The 12,910-nt window shown below is 50.1% G+C and overlaps 1 protein-coding gene across 6 annotated transcripts in view; it reads right to left on the minus strand.

The window, feature by feature from the left end:
• The window catches only part of RYR1 (ryanodine receptor 1), a 117,536-nt gene that overhangs the window by 81,167 nt on the left and 23,459 nt on the right, over positions 1-12,910 (minus strand). For all 6 annotated transcript variants that reach the window (XM_053667517.1, XM_053667516.1, XM_053667518.1 and 3 more), the window contains 9 exons: positions 12,565-12,648; positions 11,523-11,830; positions 10,525-10,727; positions 9,436-9,610; positions 8,982-9,190; positions 4,936-5,330; positions 3,677-3,809; positions 2,660-2,820; positions 2,060-2,225 (listed from right to left, as the gene is read on the minus strand). In XM_053667517.1, the coding sequence (XP_053523492.1) occupies positions 2,060-2,225; positions 2,660-2,820; positions 3,677-3,809; positions 4,936-5,330; positions 8,982-9,190; positions 9,436-9,610; positions 10,525-10,727; positions 11,523-11,830; positions 12,565-12,648 (1,834 nt within the window). The remainder of the gene's footprint in view (positions 1-2,059; positions 2,226-2,659; positions 2,821-3,676; positions 3,810-4,935; positions 5,331-8,981; positions 9,191-9,435; positions 9,611-10,524; positions 10,728-11,522; positions 11,831-12,564; positions 12,649-12,910) is intronic.

Here is a 12,910-nt window from a genome sequence, read left to right on the forward strand (position 1 = left end):
CTGTCAGCAGATTTCTCAAAAGAGACCTTACAGGCAAGAAGGGGCTGGAAAGAGGTATTCCAAGTCATGAAATCTAAAGACCTACAACCAAGATTGCTCTATCCAGAAACACTTTCATTTAGAATGGAAGGACAGATAAAGTGCTTCTCAGATAAGATCAAATTCAAGGAGTTCATCATCACCAAGCCCTTATTCGATGAAATGTTAAAGGGACTTATCTAAGAAAAAGAAGTTAAAAAAAAAACATGAACAGTGAAAGGACAACAAACACAGTTATTAACAACCACACCTAAAACAAAAACAAACTAAAAGAACAGCTAGATCAGGAGTGGAAACATAGAAATGAAGATCTTGAGGAGGGTTAGCAACAGGGGAGTGGGAGGAGGAGAAGGGGGAGAAGGTACAGAAAATAAGTAGCATAGACAGTAGATAAAAAATAGATGGGGGCGCAAGAATAGTATGGGAAATATAGAATCTAAAGAACTTGAGACACATGGTCATAAACTAAAGGGGGGGTAATGGTGGGGACAGGGGGGTAGGGTGGAGGGGAATGAAGGGGGGAATAGAACAACTGTAACAGCATAATCAATAAAAAATAAATTTAAAAAAATGAGGAGAGGCTTAGGAACCTCCAGGACATCTTTAAACATTCCAACATCCAAATTATAAGAGTACCAGAAGGGGAAGAGGAACAGCAACAAGTGGGAAAGTTATTTGGACAAATAATAAAGGAGAACTTCCCCAATCTGGCAAAGGCAATAGACTTCCAGGAAGTCCAGGAAGCTCAGAGAGTCCCAAAGAAGTTGGACCCAAGGAGGAACACACCAAAGCACATCATAATTACATTACCCAAGATGAAAAATACGGAGAAAATCTTAAGAGCAGCAAGAGAAAAGGAGACAGTTACCTACAAAGGAGTTCCCATCAGACTGTCAGCTGATTTCTCAAAAGAGACCTTACAGGCAAGAAGGGGCTGGAAAGAAGTATTCCAAGTCATGAAAGGCAACTCAAAACCTACATCCAAGATTGATCTATCCAGAAAAATTTCCACTTAGAATGGAAGGGCAGATAAAGTACTTCTCAGATAAGGTTAAGTTAAAGGAGTTCATCATCACCAAGCCCTTATTACATGAAATGTTAAAGGGACTCACCTAAGAAAAAGAAAACAAAAAACATGTACAGTAAAATGACGGTAAACTCACAATTACTAACAACTACATATGTATAATAAAAATAAAAAGAAACTAAGCAAACTACTAGAGCAGGGACAGAACCACAGATATGAAGATCACATGGAGGGTTATCAACAAGGGAGTGAAAGGGAAGAGAGGAGGAGAAGGTACAGAGAATAAGTAGCATAGATGGTAAGTAGAAAATAGACAGGGGGAGGGCAAGAATAGTATAGGAAATGTAGAAGCCAAAGAACTTATAAGTATGACACATGGACATGAACTAAAGGGGAGAAATATGCGTGGGAGGGGGTGTGCAGGGTGGAGGGGTGTGAAGGGGGGGAAGGGACAACCGTAATAACATAATCAATAAAATATATTTAAAAATTAAATTAAATTAAGTTTTGTAAAATCCAACTTATATGGGTTGGTGGATGGACAGGTGAATAAACATGTGATAAAGCCACTGTAGTAAAACACGGATGGCAGATTTTCAGTAGTAGTATATGGGCGTTCACTATACAATTTTTTCACTTTTGCTGTATACTCAAACTTTTTCATGATAAAATATTGAAAAGGAAAAGCCCATCTTAGAATTCTGGCCCACCTGATTAATGAAAAGGTGGTGACTGGTGGCACCCAACCTAATAGAGAATGTGGACCTCTTTCTAAGCTCAAGAATATGCTCTGTCCCCTTGTTTCTGGCCCTCATTTCAATGAGTGGTTCGATTAGACAGTCTCCCAGGAGCCTCCCAGCTCTGGCCTGTGTTGAGGACTAGGTTCTGTTTTTGCCCTGTCTTTCTAAGGTCTGGCCTCCAGGGGTCTCCAGGGGTCCCCAGGATGCTGGGACATAAAGATGCTATTGCTAAGTTGTAGAGATCTGGACTCACCTGGAAAAAGGTGTTGCTCTCTTTGCCGTTGGCTGTAAAGGTCATTAGGCCAGTGGCCAAGTCCACTAGACAGCCAATGACAAGGTCCGTGTGGCTGATCCGGCCCTGCTGCCCGGAGCTCACGAAGTCCCCGCCCCACACCATGTAGCAGTTGCTGCACTTGAGGCTGGAGGAGACAATGGGGCGTCAGTGCCCGGGTCCTCAGCCAAGGCACTGTGGCCCCTGGACACTCCCTTCCCTGTGCTCCTAGAACACCATGGCCTCAGGGCTCACCCCCAAACCACCACCACCACCTGCAGACCTCAGCACTGAAACCCCTCACCCCAACCCCGAGCCCCTTGGAGCTAGAATTCTTAGAAGCTGGTGGGATGTTCTGGAAGGAGGAGAAGAAAGACGAACAAGGAGGAAAACACAGAGAAAGGAGGTAGTGTAGACCGAGGAGGGTAAGATGAAAAAGGAGTAAACAGAAAAAAAGAAAAAAAAGAAATGGAAAAAGGAGAGGGGGAGCCATTGGAGGGAAATAAACAGGAAGACGGGAGGAAGAGCAGGAGGGAAGCTTCCGACCTCCCCTCTCCCGCTGTCCCTACCCCTCCTTGGCACCTGCTGTGGACGTTGCCTTGTTCATCCCCCATGGTCACTGTCACAGCCCGGACCTTGCTGAGGTCAAAGTTCATGTCGTGCTGATGGTAGTCAGGGGTGACCCAGCCTACCCACACGCAGCTGGGCTCCTGGCCAGCGAAGACCCTCACAGAGTAATAGTACTGGAGAGGCAAAGGGCGGGGGAGCAGTGGTCAGTGCAGAGGAACGGTGACACAGGGCTCCCCTGGGTCTCTACCTGGGTTTCTCTGGAGTCTCAGTGTCTTCTGGGAGTTCAACAAGAAGCCACTAGATTTGAGACCCACTGGGTCTATGTCCCTCTGTTTTGGTGTCTTACTATGTATTTCTAAATTCAGAAATCCTTTGGGGCTATTTTGTGATACCTCCGAATTTGGGTCTCTCCTCAGGTTACAGCAAAGTTGTACATAAATAATGGCTTACAAACAGCTTATCAATTAGCTCACAAATTAACTCACTTATTCCTTACAATTACCATCAGATGGGTACAAATTTCATCCCCATTTTACAGATGGGGAAACTGTAGAGCTTCCATAGACAAGAAGGCACAGAGCAGTGATATGGCTTACCCCAGTGGCACCCCTGTCACCCATGATCCTAACACTGGACTGCGTGTCTCAGGAAATATTCCAGATTTGGGAAATCCCAAAACTATATTGAAGTCAATTTTGGTTCCCAGGAATATACTACAATAACTTAAACTTGGACGTATTTAGTGTCTATGGGTGAACATGAATATTGGGGGGCCAAGTCTCTATTGGTTTACCTCTTGGATTTGGGGACCCCTGGGAGTTATATAGTGTGCATTATAGCTTCATTGTATTCCTGACAATTTTTAGGACCTGCAGATCTAGGGGTTTAAAGGATTAAATAATTGTGCACCGTATTTTGAGGTTTCCAGTACACATTGAGGTGTTCCCAGTTATGGGCAGTTACTGGGGATCACAACCTGACATTCTGAAATCTGGGGGGTTCCTGAAGTTGAAGGTCCCTGGCCCGCACCGTAGTAGTGTTGAGGATGATCTCAGGGTCATCGCGGTCATCGGCAGGCACCACCTCTCGAGGGAGTCGGGGAAGAGAGGGAGTGGCTGGTGGCTGGGTCATCATAGCAGCCTTCTTGGCCTTGAATAAGAACCTGGGAGTGGGGAAGAGGGACTGTGTAAGAACAGCTCTCACGTCCAGCTCTCCAGTCCCCCAGTCACAACATTCACGCCCCCAACACCTGCCCTAATTACATCCTGTATCTCATACCGAGGGCCTGGCCTCTAGAACAGAGGTCCCCAGGGACTGGTGGCACCAGGGACTGGTTTTGTGGAAGACAATTTTTCCACGGACCGGGGGCGGGGATGGTTTCAGGATAATCCAAGTGCATTACATTCAAGCTCACTTCCTGCTGTGCGGCCTGGTTCCTAACAGGCCCAGACCAGTACCGGTCCGCAGCCCAGAGGGTGGGGACCCCTGCCCTAGAAGGACAGAATCCCCAACTGTGACGGGCGAATCCACTCTAAAGGTGCTGCACTCTGTGCTTGTGGATGTCGGTTGAACCAAATTTACAGGTGCCTCTGGGAACCCCAGAGGTCCCCTTTGGGGTACACAGTGGTCCTCCTCGGTCAGCAGTTCTCATATGCATTTCTCATGTGGGTGTTCAAGGAGTTTGGGAAAGGACAATGCTTCACACGTGGGACTGTCTTGTACACTGAAAGCGTGTAGAGTCCCTGGAGACCCCAGCAGCAGTGCCCCTGAAACTGTGATAACTAAAATCTCCAGTCGTTTCCAAACACCCCCAGAAGATACAAAACTACATCCCATTTGAAAATTGCTGTAGTAGGTGGAAAGCAGATTTCATTTCAATTCAAGTTTAATGCCTTTTGAGGGTGTTCCTTGAAATAGTTTGGGGGGTACATCTGAGGCACAGAAATGACCCTAATTCAGAAGACCACTGGTGTTCACTGGGATACCTTGGGGTATGGTCAACTCTGCCAAGGCACTGAGGTCCTCCCTTCACTGTCCACAGATATGAAGCCCGTCGGGTGAAATGCTTGAGGCCCACCAGGTACCCCAAGGACAGTGAACTTTTCCATAGATATAGTGGGGTACCCCAATTTTTCATTCTCAGGGAAATTAGAACTTCCTAGGAAAATAATGGCATTCATTTGAGACACAAGAGTATCCCTCAAGATTCTGACTCACTGAGCATATTCGCCAGGGTTTCTTAAGTTGTTGAGGTCCCAGGACGCACCCCGGGCCCCACCTTGACTCACCCTCTCTTCTTGTTCTTCTCTGTGGTAGCATCCTTCTCATTTTCTGCCCTGACAGGCTGGGCCTCTGCCCCAGCCTGGGGGGTGCCCCCAGGGGCCCCTTCCTTGGCAGTTCCCTCTTTGCCGCCCTCGGCCTCGCCCCAGCGTCCAGCTGAGCGGCGCAGGTTTTCATAGTCGGTGTCAGGCTCTGCCGCCCGGTCCTCGTCCTCAGCGGGGGGCTGCGGCCCGGGGGGTGCCAGAGGGGTGGCCCCGGCAGTGCAACGGAAGTGCTGGTGGAACTGGACTGGAAGGCTCAGCCGAAGAAAGACCATCTCCACCAGACTGTTCTGGGAGCCCCAGGTGCGGTGGGTCAGGCGCAGGCAGGGGGGCGTGTCCACGGTGCCATCCACACGGGCCACCTGGGTGGGGGTGACAAACACTGAGCCCAATGGGCAGGCTGGGCCATTGGTCCTAAACCTGGTTACACACTGATCACCATTAGGTCTTAGAGCACCTGTGTGAGGATAAACCAAAGGTGTCCCCTCCTCTGTGGATGAACTCTCCATGGGGCACACAGATTAGCCATGGGTGTGGTCAGCCCTCTGTCAGCCTTTGTCCGCACGCCTGGTACAGTGGCAGCACCGGCCAGACCCTGGGGGCCCTGGGGAGCTTTCAAAACCTACCTGTGCACAGGCCTTACTGAGACCAAGTCATCCACCCACCCATGGGTGCACTTATCCACTTGTCCACCCACCTGTCCACTTGCCCACCCATCCATCTATCCTCCCATCCTAGAGGTATTTACTGAGCACCACTGTATATCAGGCCCCGTTCCAGGTGCGGGAACACAGAAGTGAACAGAACAAAGGCCTTGCCATCCTAGTCTCTCAGGGAGACCTCGTGGGGAGAGCAGCCCAGAGGATCAGTTTTATAAATGCTCCCCAGAAAAAAATCTGTTACATTTGTATGTGAAAACATAACACTCAGAAAAACACACACATCACAGTGCATAGCACGTTGAGTTTTCAGAGTGAACGCACCTGTGTGCCCAGCGCCCAGGGGAGAAACAGCACACCCAAGCCCCGGAGAGCCACCTCAGTGCCTGTCAAGGACCACGAGGGGTTCTGAGGAGGGAGATGCACTGACCTGGCCTAAATAAGGGACAGAAGCGGCCTGGCTGACATGCCTGGGTTGTGGGCCGGGTCCCCAGTGGGGGGCACATGAGAGGCAAACACACACTGATATTTCTCTCCCTCTCTTTCCCCCTCCCTTCCCCTCTGTATAAAAATAAAATAAGCCCTGGCTGGTGTAGCTCAGTGGATTGAGCGCGGGCCTGCGAACCAGACAATCGCGGTTCGATTCCCAGTCAAGGCACATGCCTGGGTTGCAGGCCAGTTCCCAGCAGGCCAGTTCCCAGCAGGGGACGCATGAAAGGCAACCATACATTGATGTTTCTCTCGCTCTCTCCTTCCCTTCCCCTCTAAAGATAAATAAATAAAATTAAAAATAAATAAATAAATAATAAAATCTTAAAAAATATAAGGGACAGGACCCAGTAGAGGAACACATGCCTGTCCTGTGAGCTCCAAGTACAGACTCTGAAAAGTGTCCACACCCTGGGTGGTGTGGCCTGGTGGGCTGAGTATCGGGCTACAAACCAAAAGGTTGCAGGTTTGATTCCCAGTCAGGGCACATGTAACCGATCTATGTTTCACACATCACTGTTTCTCTCCCTCTCTTCCTCTATCTCCAAAAATAAATTTGAAAAATCTTTTTGAAAAAGTTTTCTGGTTCAGTTCAAAGGTAAGGAAACACTAATCCTGCAATCGGTGTACTGGACTCCATGGCCTGGTTAATATCATCTATTCCACTGTGCTGAGTGCAGTGTATAATTTTTGTTTGCAGCCAAAATCCAACGCCTGTGTCCCAGTCCCACACTGGGCGGCACATGTGAGACTTGCTTCTGTTGCGGTATAAACACTCGGTACAATAGGGTTTGAAGGAAGTTATCCTACAGTTCATAAAAGTTGGAAATGGAAGTTAAACCCACAAGTGAAATGTTTGAAAGGGTTACACCTGCCCACAGAAGACGTGACTGGGACATCAGATATTTATAATGATGGTTTAAGTGCTAACTGATACTCAAGAAAATCCAGTTTTCTTTGTCTTTTGGTTTATTGATTTGATTTAATTTCCATTTTGCTACTCTGCATAATCAAGGCATTATAATCTTATAATTTAAAAATAATTTACTAAAGAACAAAAAAAGTTTTCTTGAGACGCCACAAACAACTGAGCGATTCCCTTCCTTTGCTGCCCCTCCCAAGTCGACCCCCTCAAGGCCCCGCTGCTGACGCGACCTCTGTACTCCTCACCAGCCAGAGAATTCACCTCAAAACTGTACAACAAAGTTGCCTGTCCCCAGACTGTGTGCAAGACCTTTTCTCTCTCCCCCTGATGAATAAATCTTGTTTGGACTCTGCTCCTTGACCACAGTCACTGACCTCTCCCTCCCGTGCACAGAAACACAGTATCACTCTCCTACTTACCACATCACAGATTAGCTTCGCCTGTTCTCGGACTTTCTGCAAATGGAGCCTCACCGTATGAGTTCTTCTGTGTCTGCCTGGCTCTTTCACTCAACACAACGTGCGTGAGATTTGTCCACGCGCTGAGTGCATACGAGTTTATTCGTCCTCACTGCCCTCTCCTGCCCCACCCGCCTCTCTGACTTTTCTGTGTCCACTCTCACTTCCTACATATAAACCCCCACTGTCAACGGCATCCTTTCCAAAACTCAAATCGGAACTGGAAATTTCTCTGCTTAAAACCCTTCCATTTCTATCTAGTCTTAAAATGCTTCCCTACAAATTACTCCGTAATTACAAAGAGAGAGTGACTTTACAGTGCGAAAATCGCAGACTCCGCCTTAACTACACAAAGTGAACATAATCAGTAATAAGATACAATGACACCGTGTTCCTCCTGGTCTCCTGCACAACGTCACTGCTGAGGAACTCCTGCCCAACACGCAGAACCCGAACCTAGACACAAGGAAACATCCGGCAAACCCAAACCCAGGGACATTCCACAAAGCAACTGGTCTGTACACTTCGAAAACGTCAACGTCATGAAAGACAAAGAAAGACTCAGAAACATTCTCTTTTAAGACGGAAAACATAACTAAATGCAACATGTAATCCTGACCGGATCCCAGGCGAGAAAAAAAAAATGGAACATTGTTGCCACAATTAACAAATTTTGAATATGGATTGTGAATTAGGTGGTAGTAAGTATCAATTTCCTGATTTTTAAAACTGCGCTGCCTGCGGTTCTGTAAGAGCTGCCTGTTCTGAAGAAATGCATATTGAAAAATTTAGGGATAAAGAAGCGTGATGTCTCCAACTTACTCCAATGATTCAGAAAGAGGTACAGTGTGTGAGAGGGGATCTGAGAGATGTCATGGATGGGAAAACCGAGGCTCAGAGACAGTTCCAGGCCCAAGGCCAGAGGCCAGCTCCAGGTGAGTCTGATTCTAAAGCTGAACCTCAGTCACACAGAGTTCAAGTTCTTCCCAGTTTGAGAAAAGGATTATCACCTTGGTCGATGGGGGTATTTATAGTAAGTAAGCTTCTGACCCTAGCTCAACACTGGAGTCTGAAAATTAGGATACTCAGATTGATAAAAAGCTACTAAAAACAAATAAAGGAACAAAAACACAGATCACAGTAAGAAAGGTGCCAAAAATGTGCTCAAGGATTCATATTTCTTTAAACCTTGTTCGACGATCAGATAGTTATAAGGACTGGAAACTTCCATGGCGGCCACTTAATCCATCTTCTTTTTCCTTCTCTCCCTCCATTGCACAGGCAAGCTGCCTAGAGCTTGAACGGTTGTGGTTTGCAAGGCTGCACCCTACACGGCAGCCCTGGGAGCTCATTACCCTGCTACCCCCCTTTACACAAGGTTGTGGGCTAACGCGAAAGGAGAAGAGAAACTCGGGGAGACGACTGTGGGAAGAATGAGGTCCGGAGGCAGATCAGAGGGTACTGAGTGGTTCCAGTCCTCACCTCATAGTGAGGGTGATCTGGGGGCACAGCCTCAAACTGGGGAAGGCTTTTGCTGAACCAGGTGGTGACCGGGCGCTGCATGTTGATGGCAAATGGCTCGAAGCCTTCCTGGAGACCACAGATGGCGAAGAACCGCAGGGAGCTCACGTCCTGGCCCAGGTTTAGGTGACCCACCTGGCCGGGTCCCAAGCTGCAGACGGGCACGAAGCCTAGTGAGAGGGTACAGGCGGGCAGGGGTGAGACAGGCGGGCAGGGGTGAGACAGGCGGGCAGGGGTGAGACAGGCGGGCAGGGGTGAGACAGCCGGGCAGGGGTGAGACAGCTGGGCAGGGCAGGAGCCCGTGGGGAGGGGAGATGGGGAAGGAAGGAACAGAAGAGTGTGACGCTGGAGGGGGCAGGGTAAGGTCAGGTCAGATGGGAGAAAACCAGAAAGGGGCCGTGAGGCCAGCGCTCACCATCGCCGATCTCAATATCCCGGAAGGCTGTTTCAGAGCCTGAATCAGACATGAGGACTTCACCATTGAGGGTGAAGATGATGGTGTTCTCTGTGAGGTCAATCATGCAGCCCACGACGTCACCCGACTGCCAGGGACGCCCGAATGGTTCGCTGCCCAAGTGCCAGCGCTGGCCCTGTGAGGGGGTGAGGGGGAGACACGGCATTAAAGAGACACACGAAGAAGTGAAGATAAGAAAGCGAGGAGAGACGTGTAAAGAGACACATGCAAGGTGTCAGGTCCAGGGCATATGGGACAGAACAGGGGTCACCCCCAAGGTGTCCTCCGGCTTTCCCCACCCTTGCATCCATGATCCCTGGAATATAAGGGACAGGCTTCCATGCTTTTCTTTCCCCTCTTCTTAGGTTCCCTGCTGTGTCCATGGCTGAGGCTGGGCCTATGCAGACCACCAAAGTGGCAGTGAGGGGTTGGGGGCAGCAGAAAGCAGAGGGATGGAAAGGAAAAAGGAACCTCCCAGTGTCCCCCATACAGACCCATATACACCGGGAACAGGTAAATGGATATTGAGATGGATGGGAAGCAGGGTGTGTGGCTAAATGGGAGAATGAAAGAAAGCTGAGTCTACATGGGTTGATGCAGGGAAGGAAGAAAGTATAAGCAGGCAAATAGATAAATGAGTGGTTGGATGGATGGGTGGGTGGAAAAACAAAAGGACTGATGGACACATGCATTAAATTATTGAATAGACGAATGGATAAATGATAGACAAATTAAACAGGTGAGTAGTTGAACTAACAAATGAATAAATAGAAAAGTGGATGGTTAAGTGGATAGGTGAGTAGATGGATGGATAGTTAGTTGGATTTGCGGGTGGCTTAATGGATGGTTGGATAGAGAGATGGATGATGGACAGATATTTGTATGTGCAGAGACAGAAGGACAGATGGGTAGATGGACGGGTGGACCAGTGGTCGGGCAGACGCGGGGATGGGTGGACAGAGCGGGGCACAGACAGAGGCAGGGCTGGAGTGTACGAGCTGGAGGAGGGACTACAGGGTCTGGCAGAGCGGAGCCCAGGGAAGTACCCACACGGTGCCCATTGAAGACATAGGCCAGCTCATCTGCTCCCAGCTCCACGTCAGGCCGCAGCTCGGGCCTCGCCCAGCCCACTCGCATCTCTCCCGTGGTGACTGCCTCAAACTCGAAGTACCAGCGGCCGCTCTGCACCGCGTAGGATTTCTCTGCCCGGAAGATGCGCACCCGATCCCACCGGGACTGGCTCTCCACCAGACCTACAAATGAGGCCAGAGGCTGGGTGAGCAGTGGATCCAAAGGCACAGAGGTTGGTGGGAGAGACCAGGGAAGGGAAGGCTGGGGGAGGAGGGAGAATTTCTTGGTGTTAGAGAAGAACTGGGGGATCCTAGACTAGTGAGAGAAAGGTATACGGGACCTACAGAGTGGGACTCCTCCTCTATTGTCTGCAGCAGTCAGAGCTCTCAGAGAAGAGATACTGACAGAGACATAGAGCGAGAAAGTCAGGTCAGTCATGGTCAAGATTAAGGCCTATCTTTTGAATCAAGTGTTGAGAACTAAAGCAGAGAGAGGAAGTCAGAGTAAAGGTGAGGGAGGAGATAGAAATTGGGATTGGGACCAAGGGTAAGGAACTGAAGGTTGGGGACCACAGCCAGGGTTAGGGGTCAAGACTGGTATTAGGGGTCAGTAATGGGTTGGGAGTCAAGTGAGGGGTAGAGGTTAGAGGCTCACTGAGACCTTTGTTGGGTGGCTCCATGTTGTAGCTAAAGTCCAGAGGTTAAGGGTTAGGGTTAGGGGTCATAGCTGGGGTTGAAGGATTAGAGTCTGGGGTCAAAGTCAGTGCTTACAGGGCTTCTGGTCCAGTGGCTCAGTAGTGTAGTCACAGTGCGGGCAGAACTGGAGTCAGGTCAAGGTCAGTGGTTAAGATGGGCATCAGGGTCAGAGTGAGAGTCAGGGCTGGGGGAAGGGTTCAGTATTGTGGCTGTAGCTCATTCCGCGTCTGGGTTGGCTCAGAGTTCAGGGTTCAGGGTTGGGGGCCAGAAGTCAGCACTCACTGGGTTCCTGGTCAGGCGGCTCGATGTTGTAGCCGTAGCCCAGCAGGGTGCGCACGGCCTGGCAGAGGCTGTCCCGGTTGCTGCGCTTGGTGGCCTCGTCCAGCAGGCGGTAGGGCACGAGGCGAGGGTTTCGGCGTGCGGGGATGTCCTGCACGGCACTGTAGCTCCAGCCCTGGCCCACACGGTCTCGGGCCCACACGTTGTGCCCATTCTCCGCCAGCCGGTCCACCAGGGTAGTTTGTGCCGGCGTCAGCCGCACGTGGCTCAGGTCCAGCGGCGCCGGCTTGTACCCGTTGCTCATCATATACCTGTGGGTGCGGTGGGGCTCTGGGCTCTGTGCTGTGGGAGCCCTGGTTCTGAACTGACCCTGTTCCCAGGTCCCAGGGGCACGAGTCTGGGAATTTCTGACCTTTAATCCCTGACATCAGCATTCTGTAACTCCCTGAATAATCTTGGAGATACCTGACCTCTGACCCCAGGATCCTGTGACCCTAGCAAGGACTTCAATTTCACTGACCTCTGGCTTCTGTGACTCTTTTATCTTCATTCTGGGAACCTCATCTCTGACCTCCCACCTCTGGCTTCGATGTTTCTTACCCTCTCACCCCAGGACCCTATGGCTCCAAACTCCTACCTTGTGAGTTCTTGACCTCTGAACCCTAGCCTCTATCACCAGGACCTCTTAGTTATAATTTTAGGGCCCCTTACTTACAACTCTAACAACTTCTGACCTCTTTCCATTGATTCCTGGCCTCCAGCTTAGAGATACAACCTCTGCTCTTCCATTTTCCGGCCTCCATGGCAGAGCCTGACCCTGGGGGGCCTGACCAGCTCCCCCCCTGCCTCTGGAACTCCTCACTCTGCAACCCTGGAGCCTCCCAAGACACTCACCACTGACTCCAGGCCCCTCACCCCCGACCCTATGACTTTCACCGTAACCCACGGCCCTTCCTTCTCTGACCCCAGCCTTCCCACAAGACTCCTTAACCACTTCAGCCACCCACGCTAGTCCCCAGATGGGACCTGGGCTGCCCACACTCACGTCTTGGGGAGTTTTGTCTTCTTTAGGTTGTCTTCTGCCTTCTCATCTGCCATGCCCACGTGGCAGCCCAGCGCCAGTAGCGTCCTGGGGCAAGAGATGGGAATACAGGGTCACCGCGCCCAGGCCCCTGGTCCCAGCTTGCAGCCCCGGCTGCCTCCGTCTCACGTCTCCAGCTCTCTCTGTGTCTCTGCCCTGGCTGCCTGGGCGTCTTGGTCTCTGTCTCTCTAACTCTTGTCTTTCCCTGCTTCTGTCTCTTTGTGTCCATTTTTTCCAGCCTGCCTCTCTGCATCTCTCTCTCGCTCTTATCGACCACCTTGCTCTCTGCCTTTGTCTCTCTTTCTTGCCC

This window comes from Artibeus jamaicensis, unplaced genomic scaffold, assembly GCF_021234435.1.
Source record: "Artibeus jamaicensis isolate MK-2021 breed Jamaican fruit bat unplaced genomic scaffold, CSHL_Jam_final contig_47, whole genome shotgun sequence".
In the NCBI taxonomy this organism is placed as follows: Eukaryota; Metazoa; Chordata; class Mammalia; order Chiroptera; family Phyllostomidae; genus Artibeus; species Artibeus jamaicensis.